The sequence below is a fragment of the Aotus nancymaae genome, unplaced genomic scaffold (assembly GCF_030222135.1).
Source record: "Aotus nancymaae isolate 86718 unplaced genomic scaffold, 86718_ANA_hifiasm-v0.15.2.pri h1tg000059l, whole genome shotgun sequence".
Taxonomy (NCBI): domain Eukaryota; kingdom Metazoa; phylum Chordata; class Mammalia; order Primates; family Aotidae; genus Aotus; species Aotus nancymaae.
Window position 1 is genome coordinate 77,302,378 of NW_026988473.1, and position 23,187 is coordinate 77,325,564.

At 42.9% G+C, this 23,187-nt stretch overlaps 1 protein-coding gene across 1 annotated transcript in view; it reads left to right on the plus strand.

The window, feature by feature from the left end:
- Positions 1-2,938: 2,938 nt before the first annotated feature.
- Positions 2,939-23,187, plus strand: part of HEPHL1 (hephaestin like 1) — an 87,335-nt gene continuing 67,086 nt past the window's right edge. Inside the window, exons 1-2 of the mRNA XM_021665637.2 lie at positions 2,939-3,108; positions 16,279-16,523. Coding sequence (XP_021521312.2) covers positions 2,939-3,108; positions 16,279-16,523 — 415 coding nt within the window. The remainder of the gene's footprint in view (positions 3,109-16,278; positions 16,524-23,187) is intronic.

The window sequence follows — 23,187 nt, forward strand, 5'->3', positions numbered from 1 at the left end:
AATAAACATGGTTTAACCCAGGATTATCTTTCTCTGCTATTGATGCGTGATATCAAATTTACCATATCTGATACATGGTGAATGTTTTGAGGAATGGAGTGAATATCTAGAACTGACCATCTCACATAATAAATGCTTATTAAATGAATTTTTTGACTTAAAAAAAAAAAGTCTGAATAGTGTTCAATGGAGTTGAAAGTATTTGTTAACATTATTACTTACAGGTTTCTTAATCAAATTTTAGACATTGTCAAACATATCTTGTATGTAACTGTGGGTTTTCAGAAATGAATGTTGACATTATTATTCACAGGTTTTGCAACAAAACTTAGGCACTGTTGAACACATCGGGCATGGAAATGTGGGTTTTCCCAAATGAGTGTTGTAGGAACACTGCGTTGTCTCATACCAGTTTCTTTTCTTTAGCTCCTACGGAATTCAAATGCTCTTGGAGTAACACCTTTATTGTCCTCAGATAAGAAAGAATTTAAGAGAGCTTTCCAGAACCCTATTTCATTGTTTTTAGCAAACGCTTTCCATCTTTTGGCCCTCAGTAAGCAAGTTCTTTGCTACAGATTAAATGCATTGACTTCATCTGCTACAGTGACTCGGGTTTCTTGACCTGATCTATTCTGCAGATCTAGTTTTTGGATCAGGAGTTAGGTAATGCTGTCTCCTGGATTTTCATTATATGGATTCAGTATCTTGGATAGGAAGTTAACTCTTTTGTCTTTTTGATCTGTATCACTTACACCTGTTTTTCTCCTGTCCAAAAGGGGGGAATATGTTCTAATAAACGTTTTGATAGGCCCAAAATAGCCAGCTTCTCTGGGATGTAAGCAACAAGATATTTGGTTTGGGACATTTCCAAATTCTCCAAACTTTTTGTTTTATCTTTCTTTCTTTTGTGAGATGGAGTCTCACTCTGTCGTCCAGGCTGGAGTGCAGTGGTACGATCTCAGCTTACTGCAACCTCTGCCTCCGGGGTTCAAGAGATTCTCCTGCCTCAGCCTCCCAAGTAGCTGGGACTACAGGTGTGCACTACCATGCCCAGCTAATTTTTGTATTTTTAATACAGACAGGGTTTCACCATGTTGGCCAGGTTGGTCTTGAACTCCTGATCCACCCACCTCAGCCTTTTAAAGTGCTGGAATTACAGGTGTGAGCCACCGCACCCAGACAGATTCCCCAAACTTGTAACTCACTATTCTTCTGAGGCCAAGCTCAGGCCCACCAAAGGCCTCCTTTATAGTGGCTGTTGAAGTGCCAAACTTATACAAAGCCCCCAAACTCATGTTGAAGAGGAGATTTGAGTTAAATGGAAATGTGCTATGGCAATTATTCTACGAGTGTCCTTGATACAACGAACAAATCAGTAAGTCAAAGATGTTAAGAGCCTGGATATGAAACAGGATACTCAGTATGTATTTTATTATTTATTTATTTATTTTTGAGAAGGAATCTCACTTCTGTCACTTAGGCTGAAATGCAGTGGTGTGATCTCGGCTCACTGCAACCTCCACCTCCCAGGTTTAAGCGATTCTCCTGCCTCAGCCTCCCGAGTAACTGGGATTACAGGCCTGAGCCACTGTGTGTGGCCTATTATTAAGACACATGTTAATACAAACTGTGCTATGGGACATTTATAGGGCAGCTACAGTTTAAAGAAAAAGAATTCTCTTACTTGAGACTGGTGGAAGGCATGGTAGATAGGACTTTGGAAAAGAATAGCGGAAAGAAAGCAGAAGACTGCCAGGAAATGCAAGTCTGTGGATACACAGGTTGATACAGTCTCTCTCAGAGGGCATGAATGGGGAAGAAGGACTTTAACACTTACTGAATACTTACCCTATGCTGTGGCTGGGGTAGGCACTTTACAGACATCATCTTTTAAAAAGTTCCTCAAGAATCCCTCAATCCTTCTTCTATGGTCTCTAGCTCAATGAGGTTAAGTGATTCCTCCATAACACTAAATTAGAAAGTGGTGGGAACTCACATTCAAACCCAGGTCTGACCAACCTCGAAAGCCAGGAGGCTGTTTCCCTCATTCCGTGGCTACTCCCTCAAGAGTAACTCTGCATGGGGATGAGAGTAACTCTCTTCCAAAGTTGATCAAGATTTCTTTCAATACCGGTATTTCTGGGACACAGATTAGAAGACACAGAAGAGTGGCCCTGCCTTTTCCACCCAAAGACCTGTTACTGAATTTTGTCTCCATGTGTCTGAAGGGTACTCCCCCTCATCATTTTCATCCAGAAAAGAGAAAGGCAGCTCCCTGTGTGGAAACGGTGGCCTCTAACATTTTGACTAAACTGAGCAGTCAAGCTTCTCATTTTTGCTGGTGGGATTTGAGAGAATATGGGAAGATGGTACCTGACCCAATGGAGGATTAGTGGGGTGTCACGTTGTTGTGATGAACTTTACGATGTGAGTTTGTGGTTTCATGTAGCTTCATAAAAGAAGCTAGATGGTGATTATGTCACTTCCTCTGCCCTCCTGACAGAGATGAAGCCTTCTTTAGTGCCTGGAGTATTTCCTGATGCTTCACTCAGACCAGCTCACTTTTCAGATTTTAATGTGTTCCTGTAAGAGATATGGAGAAGAAAGGAAGAAGAAAGGGTGGAGGAAAGCCATCAGCCCCAGTTGTCACACCGTCATCCTGGCTGACAAATGACTATGTCAGAGCACGGTACCGAAACTGACAGAAACAGGCCTGTTGGCTTGGGAAGTAAATAAATAAGCCAGTTACACATTTCTTGGATGGCTGGCAAAAGTTTTGTTGTCAAAGCAACGCCCCTATCGAGCATGCTTTGCTTAAACAAGCCCTCAGCCTCTGCCCCAACCCCAAGCTACCTAAGGAGGAGGAGCTGAGTGAGAAGGAGGGACCAACAGGTTGTCCCCTGTGCAGGCTGCCTGCCTGCTCGAGTTACATCCACAAATGCCTCGGAAGCAGCCAACGGGCTGCATCTGTCTTCTCACGTTCCTGGGTCTGTCTGGGCTGGTTGGCGCAGTTACCAGAACATACTACATTGGGATTGTGGAAGAATACTGGAACTATGTACCCCAAGGGAAGAATGTTATTACTGGGACAAGTTTCACAGAAGACAAGTGAGTGAGCTTGGGGTCCTCGTTGACTCCCAGGTTTGGCTGCTTTTTGACTTTGTATAGGGAAGGTTGTATTTCTTGGGTACTTGTAATGGGGGTAAGTTGATCTAGACCAAGAGAAGGTGTTTTGTTTTTTGCTTGAAGAGCCCTAGTATGGATGGGTGTGTAATTTGGAAGAGATATTCATAGCTCCATTTATTTGTCGATCCACCTATTAACAGCCTTGCCTGTAAAGAGACATATACACAGCCAGGTATTTGACAGTTTTCACTGGGCACTACTAGTAACTTCTGGAGGATTCTGTCTGTTTTGTTTTTGATGGACAACACTTGGGATGAAGTTTTGATAAATTTCAAGAATTCCTTATTGTTAAAACACAGTGTTTTCTTAGTTTGTATTTTTGGAATGAAACATCATAATTGAAGGTAAGTACGCTAAGTCGTGTTTTTCAATGTTTAAAAGAGGGGGAAGTCACAGGAGATTTCTCTGCTATTTTCAGAGTTTCCTTGAGTCTACTTAGAAACAGCTCTCTCACTGGTGAGAAGTTTGTTCCAGCTCCAAGTCATTCATGCTGAGGGCAGTGTCTTATCCTAGAACCCATAGCGTAGCTAGGTGAGACGGTGCCACAGTGTTCTGTGTTCCTGATTTTTAATTTTGGGCAGAAAATAAACCTTGTTCCCTGCCCCATCCAGGTCCTAGTATCTTAACTATCTTGTTTCATGACTCTCCCTCTGAAGTCACCTCCTGAGTCCAGAAGCTGTCATGCCAGTTTCAACTTTGTGGTTATTAGAACATCTTTTGAGATGTTTTGGCGACCTCTGTTAGATATTTGAATGCTTGCTTCTTTTCTGATAGGCAGAACCCATTGCATTCAACATCCATGTTCCATTTCCTAAAGATGAGTTTAATTATTAATATTCAGGAACAGCACATGTCCTACCAACAAGTTTTTAAAAGCCAGGGCCCCTTGTCTTGGAGGAAAGACTAAAGATCCAGTTGGCTTGGAAATACAGCTTCCAAGTTTTCTAACAACACAAAGGTGGCATAGTCTGTTTTGTTTACCAAAGACGCTGCCCGTGCCAGAAAAGCTGCCAAGGAAGAGTTTTCCTTAAGTTTTGTAGCAGGAAATGTAATGTCTGTAGGGTTATTTCCAAAGGAAACCCTTGATTGCTTTCAATCCCACATCTGCCGACCATTGGTGTGTCTTCACTGTGATGAATAGCTATGGAGTGCTGTTCTCAGAGAAGGGTCAGTAGGAAATTGTCAATGTGAGCAGCTACTGGAGATAAGAATGTTGAAAGTGTGTACACTGAGTGTAATGAATATAGTGTTTAAGCTAAACGTGATGCTGGATTGCCTTTCTATAAGATTAACATGCACAGAGATTCTGTGTTTTTCCTAAAATGCCCACGTCATTATAGCTGTGTATGGGCATTATTCTGACTCAAACATTCTATGAGATATTTATCAATTCACGACTGCTTGCAGATATTATTATTCTCATTTTATGAACCAGGAACCAAGGTTCTGAGGTTAAATACTTGCCAGAATTTATAGAGTAAATGGTAGCACCAAACTCACATTGCTTTGGTTCCACAGCCCGTATTTCTTTTCGCCACACAACCTGTTTCTCAGTAACGGTGATCATTCCCCAGTGAATTAAAGCAACTTTGAGGGAAGCCAGGGTCACAGTAATAAACACTTTCTAGAAAGTCCTAATTTCTACCAAAGGCACGTTTAGTCTCTTTTGTCACTCTCCCAAGAAGCATGTTGAAAGGGATCACTGGTGCTCAGTGACCAAACAGGTTACCTGGGTTCATTCAAATCACCAAAGAATCTTAAATATTCAGTTACTACCATGCTGTTTTCACCAAGCTGGGTGCTGGAAGAAGCTGGGACCTCAGTGTTGATCATTTGAATCAGAAGATGATGCTTTGATAAAAGTACAATAAAACATATAAAAAAATGGCTGTGGTGAAAAAGAAAATAGACATGATGAAAACAGTTGGTTGGCATCAGATTTGAGTGAGATGATTTCAAAATGCGTGGCCCCATATGAGAGTCTGCTTGCTCCTTAGGAGCAGCTGGCATGCTGAGGTGTCATACCTGGAAGCCAAGGTCCCAAGCACTTCTTTTTGGCATGAAAAGGGACAGAGTTTGTGTCAGGCTGACTGCTAACTCTTGGAAGGGAAACTCAGGTGAACATGCAGTGGATATTGGCTTTTATCAGCAATCCTATCAGTGCTAGTGGTTGTGTTGGTGACTCAGGCAAGTTCCTAAGAAGGTAGGGCTGTTGTAGGTGGCTGACATGGCTTATAGACCACAAGATACACACCTTGGGTGCATGTGAAGGTGCTGTGAGTGGGACATAAGTGGAGTTCAGTATGTGTACTTTGTGTTATGCCATTTCCCAGGAGCAGGAAGGAGCTATCGTAGATGATGTAATCATGCCCCTCAGCCTCCTGGAGGGTGAATAGGCTGACTTTCTGAGGACAGTCTGCTGTTTTGGATATTCACACTTGGACAAATGTCTGATATTTAAAGGACCGGGAGAGCCAGGTGCTCAGAATTCCACCATGAGTGGAAAGAATCTGAAATAGAAATCCAGAGATCTGACTTCTAGCTCTTGCTCTGCCCCACTTGCTGTGTAATCTTGAACATGTCACATAATCTCTCTGAAAATCACTTTCCTTAATTTGTGTAACAAGGGAGTTGAAATGTAATCCGTACAGTCACTTGAGAAGTGTAATGCCAAAGCATTAGAAATAATTTTGAAACTGAATGAAAAATATCTTACCTCACTTGCCAGTTCTAGAAAGATTTTCGCTATGGTGAATGAAAGGAGAGAGATGATTTGCAGACGTTCAGTCCTAGAAATTAGAGTTGGAGAAAACCTGGGACTGGTTGTGGACCTATGTCACAATTTTTGAAGTAGTCCGTATTTTTCTTTATCCATATTTCCCCTGTCTGTAAGAACTATCTCCAATTCCTCACTTCACACATGAAACCTCCCCCCATGACCCTGGCTTGTTCTGATCTGTTTCCTTCCTAACCACCCATGGAGCTTGGAGTCTTTATCATGAACTTGGACACTGCATTTTCTTCCCTCTGCATTTCCCTCTAATTGCTTAATGTCCATCAGTCACGTCTGCAGCTGCAGTAAAAGCACCATGATGATAGATAAGAAGTTTTGGCATATGTGTGATAATCCCCCTTCCCTACACAGAGCTTTGTCACTGACAGTACCCCATGGAGGATCCACCACAGAGCAGGCATTCAAAATCATTGAAGTAAAAACAAATCACCTTATCAATTGAGCTGTTCTGGTTGCTTTATCTTTGAACAAGGGAAATGGGCAGAAATCTGGGGAACAAGAAGGTGGGTACCAAAGTTAGGCAGTGCCATGCGCCTAATAAGTCCTGATGCACAAGGATGAGATACGAAATGAATTGAAATCATTTCACGGAGATGCTATAGCTGTCAGACGGTGCAATTTAACTTTCTTACTTGGTACCTTTGCTTGATTATAGGGTTCAAAAGTATAATTGAGTCTATAATCACTAATGTTTCCTAGAAAGTTTAGGATTTTGGAGTTAGATTCTATTTAGAAATATTTTCTCCAGATAAATATACTTCTCCTCCTCCCTGGACTAAATTAGGACACTGGGCTCCTTTGAGTTGCCTGGGGATGGTGTCAGTATTTTGATCTATTTATACCAGTCCTGCTCAGGCTCATAAAGTGCTTAATTAAAGTGTACATTGGTGGTAAAGCCTGGTCTTTAATGAGACTGGAGTGGGGTCATCTTATTTAAAGCCACAGTTCTCATTATAGACCTTGTTAGGCAATCAACACACATCCAGGCTTTTTCTTCCCAGTGAAATGCAGGGTTTTCATCGATACTAACTCATGGGTGGAACTGTGCTTAACGTAAGAAGATCAACCTCCTCTGACAGACCCTACAAACTTGGGGTTTGAGCAGCATCACTGCATCAGCCCAGTGGATGGCAAGGGGCTTTGATTATTCTAAGAAGCAGGCCCTAGGATGGGTGTGAGAGAGAACTCACACATCCATCTGAAAGAAGGCCCAACAGAGGGGAAGCAGGGAGGAGAAAGAGGTTTTCGTGAGCTTTGAAATAAAGAAAAGAATATCATCTGGTTAGTGCGTGGTCTAAATAAATGGTAACTTTCAAACCTCAACTTCTATCGTATCAGTACCAAAAATATTTTGTTTGGACTGATGCCATATGAATCTCTGGGAGCTGCTGTTATACCCTGAATCAGTAAGTGATTGTTTTTAGCTGCCAGTAGAGACTGGAGTATATTGTTTTTAATAAATTAGGATTTTGTATTCATCTGTAAGAGAATCCAGAAGTGGGCAGTCCAAGGCTGGTGGGGTAGATGGTATCATAGGGTCTCAGGGCTTTCTGTATTTCTAATCCACCATCCTTAACCTATGTGCTTTAAACTCTATGTGGTTTCCCTCCTCAAGCACATTCATGGTCACAGGATTGCTGCTGGAACTCCAGCCATCATGTCTATATTCCAGGAAGAAAGAGAGGCAGGGAAAAGGTAGAAGCAGAACAATTTTTGCTGCATCTGCCTTTTAAAGGGTTCTCACGGAAACCCTACCCAACTGACTTTACTTACATCTCATTGGATACTCATAGCCACAAAGAGGACTTGAAAAAATGTAATCTTTCAGCTGTGTGCTTTTCTGCCTGAATAAAGACAAAATTTGCCTCTGACACTAAGAAAGAAGGGGAGCATGAATATTGCAAGGCAGTCGGCAGTCCCTGGTACCCTCCCCTACCTCAGTTCTCTCCTGTTTTCCATGATTTGCAGGCATCCCCCTAGTCAGCCTCTTCCTTTCCCACCTCCATATGATGGGGCCCCAAGACCTGGTTAGCAGTATCTGAAAGATAATTCATTGACAGTATGATGAGTTAGCCAAGTGTCACCAGGTGTTTACTGTGCTCCAGACATTGCTTTAAAAGGTTAGCACATCGTGAAGTGGGGTGACCAATCTTCCGTCCCTGGGAGGGAGACCGGGAGCGTTGGGAGGATTTCTCCAGCCAAGTGTAGCCCAGCCTTGGTCCGAGGGAGATGCCAAGGCAGCCCAGTGTGCTGGTAAAGTGTGGGGCTCTGGCATCAACTGTCACATTTGGAATTATTGCCCCACTTTATGAGCAACTAATTGAATCTCTCTTTGCCTCAGTTTTCTCATCAGTAAAATGGGGATATGATAGTACTTGCTTTGAGGGTCTATTAGTTTCTTGTGGCTGCTGTCACAAATTTCCACAAACTATGTGGCTTCAAACAACAGGAATTTATTCCTCACTCCCGTGTTGGAGGCCGGAAGTGTGAACTGAATATATTGTCAGGGCCACACTACCTCTGGAGGCCCTAAGGGAGGGGCCATTCCTTGACTCTTCCAGGTTCTGGTGTCTGCCAGCATTCCTTGGCCGTGGCTGCATCACTCTGATCTCTGCCTCCATTTTCATCTTGTCTTCTCCTCTGTGTGTGTCTAGCCTCTTATAAGGACACTTTTGATGGCATTTCGGGCCTACCCAGCTAATCCAGGATGATCTCCCCATCTCAAGATCCTTAACTTAATCACACCTGCAATTTTCCAATAAGTTTCTGTGCATAACAACTTCGGAATTATCTTTGGGACTTAGGATCTGCAAGTACTCAGACACAGTGCCTTGGTATTAATAAATGTTAGCTCTCGTGGTAGCTCTGCTGTCTCATGGGGTTCTCTGGAGAGCAGGAGCCCTGTGGGAAAGACCCTGGCTGATCACATTTTCCTCTTTTCTAACAAAGCTTTGAGCTTCACCAGAAATAATCATAACTGTGATTGATTCAACACCACTGGCCCGGTTGCTGCGTGTGGGGCTCCACACCTCTTCTCACTGAATTCTTATGGTAGCTCCATCGTGGTCACCAGTTTACAGCAGAGGAATCTGGGTTCAGAGAGATTAAGTCACTTCCCCAGGATTTCACAACCAGCAAGTGAGAGAATTGACATTCACGCTCGTTCTCCTTCCCCCTCACCATGCCATTTGTCTTCAACATGCCTTGTGTATGCTCTGAAGGGCTTCTGTGAAAATGGAGAGTGGACCCAAGAATTAGGTGGTGCCAGGGGACCCGGAGAAAAAGAATGTGTGTAGAAGCACAACACCCGGATGGTGTTAAAAATTATTCATCTAATAGGGAGCGTGCAGCCTCATCAAAACGAATATGTAATCTCCATCTCCACCCTCCCTTTTGCCAGGTGGCACATGTCTCCATCTCATCCTGTTTTTTCCTTGGTGAGGAACATTCCTTCTCAGGCTCAGACGATATTTCTTGTCCTTATTGTGACTCTTGTGATCTCACATGTTGGCTCTGACCACAGTCTCTGTTAATGTTATTTTGCAGTTGATTGTCAGCCTGTATTTTCCTGCCCTCCCCACAGACATGTGGGCTCTGGACGGTAGAGTTGGTAATTAACATTGTAAAACTGTGTGTTTATTGTCAAATGCATATGTTTTGTTTCCCAAGCAGAGGGTAAAACTCTTGCACACAGGGCCTGAGATTAACACATCTTGCCCCCAGTTTCTAGTTTTATGTCCCAGACATAGTGGATGATTAGCATTTGCTCCGAAGAAGAGATGGAAAACCATCAAAAGATGCAGGGGTCGTAGGATTGCTGGTATGGTTTACACCCCTGCGAGCTACGAACTCTTGAGAATCCAACCTGGAAGTCCAACTTTGCACTGTGTAGGGGATTCCCAAGGGCAGGTTTGTTCTGGTAATGATTAACCTCCCCCACTTTTGGAAGCTATCTCCCTCCACAGTATTGGCCCCAGGTGTTGGCAATGTCATGTTCCAAGTCCCCATCTTGTCTTTAAGGCAGTTGCTACTGTTGACCTTCCTGGCCCCACTGGATTCCTTTGTAGGAGGAAGTAGACACCTCCTTAGCTTGAGTCAAGATGTTAGAATGCAGATTGGAAATGTTCTTAAGGGACAGTGGTTGCTCAGCCCCTCACCGTGGCTATGCAGTGAACAACAGACAGCTCACCAATGTGACATTCTAATAAATATACTCCATTTAAATCGAAGGCTACTTCATGGGGATGGCTCCCCTGAAGTTACTTCCTTACTTTGTTTCTTGGGAAAATTTGCATATTATGGAATTCAAAGGAGCTGGAGTTTCTGTTCTACCATTACAAATGCATAATATGTTCTCAACAGGTGGTTTGCTGTGTAGACACTAAAACAAACTGCTTTCTCTTTCTCTTATTTCTATCCCTTCTCACTTCTTTTTTCACTTTCAAGTTTTTTTTTCCTATTATCTAAAAAAGAATAGAGACAGGATCTCACTATAGTGCCCAGGCTCATCTTAAACTCCTAGCCTCAAGTGACCCTCCCACCTTGGCCTACCGAGGTGCTGGAATTAGGCATGAGCCACCACACCCAGCCTCAACACATTTTCCTCATATAGTTACTATAGTTTTTGTTTTAAGTATCTTCCTAGGGCACCTTCCTGGGTCGACCCTGTCCTACTCTTGATGTGGAGTCAGTGCAGGGGAAGAAGTCCTAGGACAGGGAGGAAGGTATGGGTTCCCTTCACTGTCTAAGCAGGAGGCACCTCCTGCTGCAGAGGAGAAGAGGGTCTTAGAATAATCATTAAACGCCCTGACCCAGAAGTTACACATGGTATTTCCACTCACATCCCATTTGCCAGAACCCTTTGGCCCATCTCACTTGCAGAAGCAGAATCGTTGTACTGTTCTTCGGTTAGGAGGAAAGAAGAATTAGAGTAGGCAAGCCCTAAAAAGCTCTACTACAGGAAGCATTTGGTGATCTCAGGAAAAATACAGATGCCATGGTCTTGCCAGTAGAAAGTCTGATTCGATCGCCCTGAAGTGGGGCCTGGGAATAAACAACTGGCAAATGTTCCAAATGATTCTGATGCAGGTGGTATCTGGACGGACACTGGGAACCACCGCTTTAGAAAACCCAGTCGCTCCTCTGGTGGCTATTGGCCGTATAGGTAATAAGACTGATATGTGTCCAGGAATGTGAAAAACAGTCAATGTATAGCTCAGTGCCAAATATGAAGCATATGTAATAAGTGCTGCAGTCCCTGCAGGAGCAGTGAACAAATTATTAAATTATTTTCTTTTTAATTTTGCCATGCTATAAGCTTCGGTTTATAAATTAGAAAATGTCGAGGTGGCTGTAAACCCCATTTGTCTTGCCCTGTGATTCCTGGGGCGCTTCTCCGGTCAGGCACATCTCTGGCTCCTCCGTGGGGCATCTAAACCCATGGCTTCCCTCTTGTACCAGGACTTCCTCCCATCAAGGGTGGGACAGGGTTAACCCTGGGAAGGTTAACAATCTGGGGCTCTGGGCAGATAAATCGCACAGGTCTCCTTCAACTGGAGGAGAGGCTGAGTGCTGAGGAGGGGAGAGAGTGGCTTGGTGGTGGCTGTTCTTACCTCCCTCTGGATGCAAGCAAAAAGGAGCCTACTCTATAGTTCGCTGGACCAATTCTCCCTGGTATAGATTTTTGTGGCCATTTGTTAGAATTTGACCATAACCCTTGGGGTCTCTCCACCTACCTCCCAAACCTGTAATCTCAAACAGCTAATCAAAGCCTCCTTTCCAATGACATACAATGCTTACCCCACAGAAATTCCAGAGGTTGCAGTTTTCTCTACCTTAGATGTTATTTCCAGTGAATTTTATCCACCCTGTAATGCTTCCAGCTCCCCAGTGATGTTCCAGTGCCCTTTAGATCTGAGACCCAGCTACTCCACTCCTTAATCTGGCTCAGCTGAGGACCCTGGGGGATTCTCCAGCCTCTGAGGCCAAGGCATGCTTCATTAAAAGAGGCCTTGTTAGCTGGGTGCTGTGGCTCACACCTGTAATCCCAGTGCTTTGGGAGGCCAAGGTGGGCAGATCACGAGGTCAGGAGTTCAAGACCAACTTGACCAACATGGTGAAACTCCGTCTCTACTAAAAATTCAAAAATTAGCTGGGCATGGTGGCATGTTCCTGTAATCCCAGCTACTTGAGAGGCTGAGGCAAGAGAATCTCTTGAACTCGGGAGGCAAAGGTTGCAGTGAGCTGAGATCATGCCACTGCACTCCAGCCTGGGTGATAAAGTGAAACTCCATATCAAAAAAAAAAAAAAAAAAAGAAAAAGAGACTTTGTTGCTGGTGAGTTTGACCTGGCTTATGACTTTATCAGGTGGTCTGGGGCAGGCTGGTTACCTCAGCTGGTTAGAGAGAGGGAGTGATAATCACTTCTTAGCTTGACTTTAAATAAGTCACTCATAATTTCTCCACAGTTTCACTCTCATGAGATTTTCTTACCATATAAAGCTGCCTGTGATTTCCTGAACCGACCTTTAATTCTCTTATCTCGACACGTTTCTCAAGCTGTTTCTTCTACTAGAGCAAGGTATTTAGGCGTCTCTCCCTGTCTCTTAAATTCCCACGTTCTGTTCCTCCAATTCTTAGCAGTTTCCTTTATGCAGGTAACAATAGCTTTGTTCTTCCTCTTGACCACAAACACACTTATTTAGAGATTGTATCTTTTTTATTATTGTGCTCAAAACAACATCTAGCCCAGTACTTTGCATGCTATAAATCCTCAATCTGTGCTTGTTGAAGGTCAGCAGAATGGTTTTCAAGCTTTTCAACAGAATGGAAGCAGAGGTGATGCCCATGGGATCTTCTCGGAGAGTTCTTAAAGGGGTCATGTGGGGTGATGGGGGCAGCTGGAGCCTGTGATAAAGGCAGGCAGAGCCTTCCTATTGGTCCCTATCCAGAGTGATCTACAAGTCTCTTTTAAATTTAATTTTATTTATTACTTTTATAGCACCACTGAAATGCCTGAAGTTCATGGAAGCCCTTAAGGGTTTATTTCATTAGGGTGATACAGTCATACTTAAGTATAAACTTTATATATTTTGGTCCAGGAAATACGTCTACCTCAGAAGGAGCACTGTCCCTGGGTCTATCTCCAGACAGAATAGGAATGCAGCTGAGTTGCAGTTCAAGGCTGAACCCCAAGGGTCTATGGGTTTATAGCTCCACCTGCTGATGTCTGAGGCTGGGGCTTGGGACTAGACAAGGGTGCCTGACCAAAGGGTCTGTCTAGGATTCTGACTTGGAGAAGGGAGAGAAGAATCAAAGAGGATCATTGTGCCTGAAGCTGAGAGGGGCAAGGGATGGGAAGAGTTGGTGCAGGACACTCTAGAGCAATATGGGAGACCTGAGTCATCTCATAACCTTTCAGGCTCCAATGCCATAGAGCAGAGCTTCTAGAGTCTTCCAGATCCAACTGGTCTACCCATCTTAGAATTACCCTGACACTCATTATGGACCTGGAATGAACAGAACTGTATGAATTACTCATTCTGGCCCAGAGTGGGTAGCTTGGACACTCTGTTAGACATTAGTTCACATTCTTTGGGAAAGGCTGGGATAGGTTTCCTTTGGAAAGAATTAGGAAAGAGAAAAGAAAAACAGAAAAAATATTAGGGGACCAGAAAAGTAGAAAAGAGAAGTACTCCATGATACCTAATAGGTGCTTAACATGTTTTTTTGAATAAATTATATGAATGATTGAATTCTTGGGACTGAATAAAAGAATAGAAAGTACAATAAAATAAAAACAGAAAAATGAAAAGAAATAGTCATATGATGATGAAAACAAGTAGGAGTTGATTAGAGGGGGAAAAGTCAATAGTAAAATTTAAGAGATTAGAGGAACAAGTAACTCTCAGACAGACTTCCTCCTTGGGTTAGCCATATAGTTACCTGGAGCTCCAGACTCATGTCCCGGGTCCAAGTACACAAGAAAGAGATCCTTTACAAGTCCCTAGATTTTCTCAGATTTAAACAGCAAGACATTCTGTGACTGTCCCTGAACTAATCATGGTGACCCAGGGTGGGCTGGCTGGGGGATGAATGATACCAACTGGTCAGGTCTGGAAAACAAGTCCTGCCCTAACAACAGCTTATTAGAGGAATTTGACGTGCTCACAGGCTAGGCTGATGCACTTGCTCCATTAGTAGGGCTGGGGGCTGGAGCCCCACCCGAAGCACAGAGAATAAGAATAGGAAGGGTGTGCTCTTAGATCAAAGAGTGGAGTGTGGATATGGAGTTGCCAAAACTTTAAAACGGCTTCTACATCAATCTTTTCCATTATTGTTATTATTATTATTATTATTATTTTGCCTGAGTAACTCTTCTTTGTTCTTTGGGAGTATTTCAAGCATTACTTCCTTAAGGAAAGCTCCCCTGACCTATCTTTGACTTCAGATTAGATGCCCCAGAACATAATCTGTGTTCTCATCACTCTCCCTTCCAGAATAGGGGCTCCTTCAAGGCAGGAGGTTTGTCTTTTTTCCTCTGTATCCCTAGTACTGAGGGCAGGGCTTGGTACAGTTGGTTGTTGGATAACTGAGAGAGAATGAATGCACATACACTTGCAGGAGTGTGTCTCAGAGTAAGATGTGGCCTCTTGCTCCCTAGAGGGACACAGCCACATTGGGATGGCTGCATCCAGGAGTGGTGGAGCTTTTGCTCAAGCAGAAGCCAGTATTTCTGGAGCTGGAGCTAGGATGGGAGCTCTATGCTAAGCACATAGACAAAGAGTGGAGAAGGGGTGTCACCTCTCTGGGAGATTGTCTGGCCACTCCAAAGTGGTGCTATTGTTTTAGGCTCCCAGACACCAGGAACTGAGTCTGCCCTTCATTAGGGCCCCAGAAGGGCATCTGGTCATCTCAAGTGTTAGAATTCTGTTTTTCTCATGTCCACCCCTTTTCTTCTATTACACCACCCTCTTCTGGTCTCATAACAGTCTCTCTGCCCCTAATCTTTGCTCTGCGTTTCACCCAACTCCTCTAAAACTTGCACACCACTGCCAAAGAATGGTCCTTAAACACATGATTATGATGTCACCCACTTTATGAAAACCTCAGTGAGTCCTCAGTGCTTCCAAGATAAATTTTAAACTCTCCAACCTGGAATTAAAGTTGTCAATCTATCTCTGAACTCACATGTATCCTTATCTCTCAGTCCTCACCTCCCAGATTTGTGCACCAGCCTATAACCTGCTCTCTCCCATCGCATCTGCACTGCTTCCTCCTCACTGTACGTCCGTTGTTGCTTAGTGTCCTCATTTTTCACTTTTGTTATCCAATCCTACTTCTCCTTAGTTATCACGATTGTCCGACCTCTTCTACCCACAGCAATCTTTTCCTTCTCCAAACCATTTAGTTTTTGAGACAGGATCTTGCTCTATCATCCAGGCTAGAGTGCAGTGATGCGATCTCGGCTCACTGCAGACTTAACTTCCTGGGCTCAAGTGATCCTCCCATCGTGGCCTCCCAAAGTGTTGGGGGTTGCAGGCATAAGTCACTACACCTGGATTTTTTTCTCTTTTTTTAATGTGGAGTCTTGCTTTGTCGCCTAGTCACTGCAACCTTGACTTCCCAGGCTCGAGAGATTCTCCTGCCTCAGCATCTCAGGTAGCTGGGACTACAGGCGGCCCACCACCATGCCCAGCTGATTGCTTTTGTAGACGCAGGGCCCGACTGTGTTTCCCAGGCTGGTCTCAAACTCCTGGGCTCAAGAGATCTGCCTGCCGTGACCTCCCAAAGTGCTGGGATTACAGGTGTGGGCCACTAGCTTGGCCTCCCTGAACTATTATATTCCTAGAAATGCTGAGTTTGTATCTGTTGTATCAATCATTCACTTGACGCTTAATTATCTAAGCCCGTTATTTGATTATAAAGCTTTTCCTACACCATCTAGCCACATGCTCCGAATGCAGTAAATGTACAATAAGTGTTTGTTAAATGGAAAAGCAAAGGGGAAATGCGTTGAGTGGAAGGGGGCGAATGTGTATGGTGACTTTGGAGTTCTTTGGATTTGTTTCAGTTTGGTTGTGAATGCAACTTGTGCCCTTTGGCTTGCCACTTAATTGCTGAATCTCATTTCCACATTAGTAAACTGAGGCTAATCTTCCCAGCCCTACAGAGGTTACAGGTTATGGTGAATGCCAAATGACAGGTCATACATGCAACACTTTATAAACCCCTAATGATAAGCTATTAGGGCTTCTCTTTTCATTTCAATTACAAAATATTTTTCTTTTTACTTTTAGACTTGCAACTTTATTTCTCGAAAGAGGGCCCAACAGGATAGGCAGCATTTACAAAAAGGCTGTTTACAGACACTTCACGGATGAAACCTACTCGATAGAGATCCCTAAACCTCCCTGGCTTGGATTCCTGGGCCCCATCTTGAGGGCTGAAGTGGGTGATGTGATTGTCATTCATTTAAAGAACTTTGCTTCTCGACCTTACTCTCTGCATCCACATGGCGTTTTCTACAACAAAGATTCAGAAGGTAAATATCAATCCTCTATTATTGGGGTCTTGTTTCTGTTTCATAAGTAAGGTAACTGTCAGAGTTAAAGAGACTTTAGGAGCACAATAATTACATGGATATATTTGTCTTCTATCTGTCTCCTTCTCCATCCATCTCCATCTATCTATTCTGTTTCTCTCTTCCCCTTCTTGCTTTTTTTTTTTTTTTTTTCTGAGATACAGTCTTACTCTGTCGCTCAGGCTGGAGTGCAGTGGCATAATCTCAGCTCACTGCAACCTCCATCTCCCTGGTTCAAGATATTCTTCTGCTTCAGCCTCCCCAGTAACTGCGACTACAGACATGTACTACCACGCCCAGCTAATTTTTTGTGTGTATTTAATAGAGACAGGGTTTCATCATTTTGACCAGGCTGGTCTGGAACTCCTGACCTCAAATGATCCGCCCGCCTTGGCGTCCCAAAGTGCTGGGCGTGAACCACCGTGCCTTGCTCCCGTTCTTGGGTTTTATTTTCCTTATTTCCCCCCCTCCCATTTCTTGCTTTTCTTCACGTTTACGAAGAACCCCTCGGTACCTGCTCCACCATGCCCCAGAAGCACACTAGCTTTCTTCCTTGTCACTTAGTCATGCCTGGTTTGCCAATTGGATAAAGGGCAATACGTTCCTATCACCGGTAGCAGCCTTGGCTGTGGGTACGGTTGTAGCAATAGAGGCTGAATCTTGCTTCAGGCTGCTGTTTTTGGTGCTGCGTTTGTGAAGCAGCCCTGTCTTCCTTCTTGTGTGTACTTCAGGAGTTTCATTAGGGAAGTTTCTGGATTCCTCTCTAATTGAAAAATATTAAACAACTTTCTTAGACTTTTGAGACAGAAGTATTTTTACAACATCATAAATATTTTTTTGCATCCTGTATTGCATTCTTGCTCATGACCAGGTGGAATGGGTCAAAAGGTGCTGCACCTGCTAGGTGACTGCTTCTGGGAAATGTGCCAGGCACAGTGCCATTAACTATGATGCAACTTGCGTTATCATTAAGGAGGAGTTGCTGGGCACTAACAAATATCCCAAGGCAGCCAAACTTGTATGGCAGCTACCCCAGCCACGTGTCTGTAAGCAGCCAGAGGAGAGAACTCCGATGGCGAACACGCAACTGGGATTGCCCTTCCTTCTGGGCTCTTTTCCTCCAACTGGACTGCAGCAAAGATTTGGTAGTTCTTAGTTGTTGAGGATGAGCACAAAAATGGTGCCAGGTGAACTTTAAGGTGTAACTATGAATGCATTTTCTTTAATATAGTTTTTTTTTTTTTTTTTTTTTTAATTTTTCTTTTTTTTTTTTTTTTAATTGCATTTTTTTTTTTTTAATTGCATTTTAGGTTTTGGGGTACATGTGAAAAACATGCAAGGTTGTTGCATAGGTGCATACGTGGCAGTGTGATCTGCTGCCCTCCTCCCCTTCACCCATATCTGGCATTTCTCCCCATGCTATCCCTCCCCAATTCCCACCCCCCCGCTGTCCCCCCCAACTCCCCTCTAACAGACCCCAGTGTATAATGCTCCCCTCCCTGTGTCCATGTGTTCTCCTTGTTCAACACCCGCCTATGAGTGAGAACATGTGGTGTTTGATTTTGTGTTCTTGTGTCAATTTGCTGAGAATGATGTTTTCCAGGTTCATCCATGTCCCTACAAAGGACGCGAACTCCTCGTTTTTAATGGCTGCATAATATTCCATGGTGTATATGTGCCACATTTTTCCTGTCCAGTCTATCATCGATGGGCATTTGGGTTGGTTCCAGGTCTTTGCTATTGTAAACTGTGCTGCTATGAACATTCGTGTGCATGTGTCCTTATAGTAGAACGATTTATAATCCTTTGGATATATGCCCAGTAATGGGATTGCTGGGTCAAATGGAATTTCTATTTCTAGGTCCTTGAGGAATCGCCACACTGTTTTCCACAATGGTTGAACTAGTTTACACTCCCACCAACAGTGTAAAAGTGTTCCTATTTCTCCACATCCTCTCCAGCATCTGTTGTCTCCAGATTTTTTAATGATTGCCATTCTGACTGGTGTGAGATGGTATCTCAATGTAGTTTTGATTTGCATTTCTCTAATGGCCAGTGATGATGAGCATTTTTTCATATGCTTGTTGGCCTCATGTATGTCTTCTTTTGTAAAGTATCTGTTCATATCCTTCGCCCACTTTTGAATGGGCTTGTTTGTTTTTTTCTTGTAAATCTTTTTTAGCTCGTTGTAAATTCTGGATATCAGCCCTTTGTCAGATGGGTAGGCTGCAAAAATTTTTTCCCATTCTGTTGGTTGCCGATTCACTCTATTGACTGTTTCTTTTGCTGTGCAGAAGCTGTGGAGTTTGATTAGGTCCCATTTGTCTGTTTTGGCTTTTGTTGCCAATGCTTTTGGTGTTTTGGTCATAAAGTCCTTGCCTACACCTATGTCCTGAATGGTTTTGCCTAGGTTTCCTTCTAGTGATTTTATGGTGTTAGGTCTTATGTTTAAGTCTTTAATCCATCTGGAGTCAATTTTAGTGTAAGGTGTCAGGAAGGGGTCCAGTTTCTGCTTTCTGCATATGGCTAGCCAGTTTTCCCAACACCACTTATTGAACAGGGAATCCTTTCCCCATTGCTTGTTTTTATCAGGTTTGTCAAAGATCGGGTGGTTGTAGATATGTTGTGTTGCCTCCGACGCCTCTGTTCTGTTCCATTGGTCTATATCTCTGTTTTGGTACCAGTACCATGCTGTTTTGATTACTGTAGCCTTGTAGTAGAGTTTGATGTCTGGTAGTGTGATGCCTCCCGCTTTGTTCTTTTTGCTTAGAACTGACTTGGCTATGCGGGCTCTCTTTTGGTTCCATATGAAGTTTAAGGTGGTTTTTTCCAGTTCTGTGAAGAAGGTCATTGGTAGCTTGATGGGGATAGCATTGAATCTGTATATTACTTTGGGCAGTATGGCCATTTTCACGATATTAATTCTTCCTAACCATGAACATGGAATGTTTCTCCATCTGTTTGTGTCCTCTCTTATTTCGTTGAGCAGTGATTTGTAGTTCTCCTTGAAGAGGTCCTTTACATTCCTTGTTAGTTGTATTCCTAGGTATTTTATTCTCTTTGTAGCGATTGTGAATGGCAGTTTGTTCTTGATTTGGCTCTCTTTAAGTCTGTTATTGGTGTATAGGAATGCTTGTGATTTTTGCACATTGATTTTGTATCCTGAGACTTTGCTGAAGTTGCTTATCAGTTTCAGGAGATTTTGGGCTGAGATGAGGGGGTCTTCTAGATATACAATCATGTCATCTGCAAATAGAGACAATTTGACTTCCTCCTTTCCTAATTGAATACCCTTTATTTCTTTTTCTTGCCTGATTGCTCTGGCTAGAACTTCCAGTACTATATTGAATAGGAGTGGTGAGAGAGGGCATCCTTGTCTAGTGCCAGATTTCAAAGGGAATGCTTCCAGTTTTTGCCCGTTCAGTATGATATTGGCTGTCGGTTTGTCGTAAATAGCTTTTATTATTTTGAGATACGTTCCATCGATACCTAGTTTATTGAGGGTTTTTAGCATAAAGGGCTGTTGAATTTTGTCGAAGGCCTTCTCTGCATCGATTGAGATAATCATGTGGTTTTTGTCTTTGGTTCTGTTTATGTGGTGAATTACATTTATAGACTTGCGTATATTGAACCAGCCTTGCATCCCCGGGATGAATCCTACTTGATCATGGTGGATAAGCTTTTTGATGTGCTGTTGTAATCGGCTTGCCATTATTTTATTGAAGATTTTTGCATCTATGTTCATCATGGATATTGGCCTGTAGTTTTCTTTTCTTGTTGAGTCTCTGCCAGGTTTTGGTATTAGGATGATGTTGGTCTCATAAAATGATTTGGGAAGGATTCCCTCTTTTTGGATTGTTTGGAATAGTTTCAGTAGGAATGGTATCAGTTCCTCTTTGTATGTCTGGTAGAATTCTGCTGTGAACCCATCTGGACCTGGGCTTTTTTTGGGTGGTAGGCTCTTAATTGCTGCCTTGACTTCAGACCTTGTTATTGGTCTATTCAGGGTTTCGACTTCTTCCTGGTTTAGGCATGGGAGGAGGCTACTGTCCAGGAATTTATCCATTTCCTCCAGGTTTTCTAATTTATGTGCATAGAGTTGTTTGTAATAATCTCTGATGATGGTTTGAATTTCTGTGGAATCTGTGGTGATATCCCCTTTGTCATTTTTTATTGCATCTATTTGATTATTCTCTCTTTTCTTTTTTATTAGTCTGGCTAGTGGTCTGTCTATTTTGTTGATCTTTTCAAAAAACCAGCTCCTGGATTTATTGATTTTTTGAAGGGTTTTTCGTGTCTCCATCTCCTTCAATTCTGCTTTGATCTTAGTTATTTCTTGTCTTCTGCTAGGTTTTGAGTTTTTTTGATCTTGCTCCTCTAGCTCTTTCAATTTTGACGATAGGGTGTCAATTTTAGATCTCTCCTTTCTTCTCATGTGGGCACTTATTGCTATATATTTTCCTCTAGAGACTGCTTTAAATGTGTCCCAGAGATTTTGGTATGTGGTGTCTTCATTCTCGTTGGTTTCGAAGAACGTCTTTATTTCTGCCTTCATTTCATTGTTTATCCAGTCAACATTCAGGAGAAAGTTGTTCATTTTCCATGAGACTGTGCGGTTCTGGGTTGGTTTCTGAATTCTGAGTTCTAACTTGATTGCACTGTGGTCTGAGAGACTGTTTGTTATGGTTTCCCTTCTTTTGCATTTGCTGAGGAGTGATTTACTTCCAATTATGTGGTCAATTTTAGAGTAGGTGTGATGTGGTGCTGAGAAGAATGTATATTCTGTGGATTTGGGCTGGAGAGTTCTGTAAATGTCTATTAGGTTTGCTTGTTCCAGGTCTGAGTTCAAGTCCTGGATATCCTTGTTAATTTTCTGTCTCGTTGATCTGTCTAATATTGACAATGGTGTGTTGAAGTCTCCCACTATTATTGTGTGGGAGTCTAAGTCTCTTTGTAAGTCTTTAAGAACTTGCCTTATGTATCTGGGTGCTCCTGTATTAGGTGCATATATATTTAGGATCGTTAGCTCTTCTTGCTGCATTGATCCTTTTACCATTATGTAATGTCCTTCTTTGTCTCTTTTGATCTTTGTTGCTTTAAAGTCTATTTTATCAGAGATGAGAATTGCAACTCCTGCTTTTTTTTGCTCTCCATTTGCTTGGTAAATCTTCCTCCATCCCTTTATTTTGAGCCTTTGTGTATCCTTGCATGTGAGGTGGGTTTCCTGGATACAGCACACTGATGGTTTTTGGCTTTTTATCCAATTTGCCAGTCTGTGTCTTTTGATTGGGGCATTTAGTCCGTTTACATTTAGGGTTAATATTGTTATGTGTGAATTCGATCCTGTCATTTTGGTGCTAGGTGGCTGTTTTGCCCTTTGGTTGATGCAGATTCTTCATTGTGTTGATGCTCTTTACCTTTTCGTGTGTTTTTGGAGTGGCTGGTACTGGTTGTTCTTTTCTATGTGTAGTGCCTCCTTCAGGAGCTCTTGTAGAGCTGGTCTGGTGGTGATGAACTCTCTGAGTTCTTGCTTGTTCACAAAGGATTTTATTTTTCCTTCACTTATGAAGCTTAGTTTGGCTGGATACGAAATTCTGGGTTGAAAGTTCTTTTCCTTAAGGATGTTGAATATCGGCCCCCACTCTCTTCTGGCCTGTAGGGTTTCTGCTGAGAGATCTGCAGTGAGTCTGATGGGCTTCCCTTTGTGGGTAACCTGACCTTTCTCTCTGGCTGCCCTTAGTATTTTCTCCTTCATTTCAACCCTGGTGAATCTGATGATTATGTGTCTTGGGGTTGCTCTTCTAGAGGAATATCTTTGTGGTGTTCTCTGTATTTCCTGGACTTGAATCTTGGCCTGCCTTGCTAGGTTGGGGAAGTTTTCCTGGATAATATCCTGAAGAGTATTTTCCAGCTTGTATGCATTCTCTTCGTCACATTCAGGTACACCTATCAAACGTAGATTAGGTCTTTTCACATAGTCCCATATTTCTTGTTGACTTTGTTCATTCCTTCTTACCCTGTTTTCTCTAATCTTGCCTTCTCGTTTTATTTCATTGAGTTGATCTTCGACCTCTGATATCCTTTCTTCTGCTTGGTCAATTCGGCTGTTGAAACTTGTGCATGCTTCACGAAGTTCTCGTGTTGTGTTTTTCAGCTCCATCAATTCGCTCATATTCCTCTCTAAGTTGTCCATTCTTGTTAGCATTTCGTCAAGTCTTTTTTCAAGGTTCTTAGTTTCTTTGCATTGGGTTAGAACATGTTCTTTTAGCTCACGGAAGTTTCTTATTATCCACTTTCTGAAAGCTGATTCTGTCATTTCCTCACACTCATTCTCCATCCAGTCTTGTTCCCTTGCTGGTGAGGAGTTGTGATCCCTTGTAGGAGGAGAAGTGTTCTGGTTTTGGGTGTTTTCATCCTTTTTGCGCTGGTTTCTTCCCATCTTTGTGGATTTATCCACCTGTTGACTTTGTAGTTGTTGTCTTTCTGATTTTGGTAATTTTAAGTCTGCTGTGGCAGAACTCATAAACCCCCTGCTCTTCCCCCCAGGTGTTCTGTCCCAGGGAGTTACGGTTTTATGATGTTCCCCTGTGCGGTTGCTGTTTTCCCTGCCCACAAGGTGGCAGCC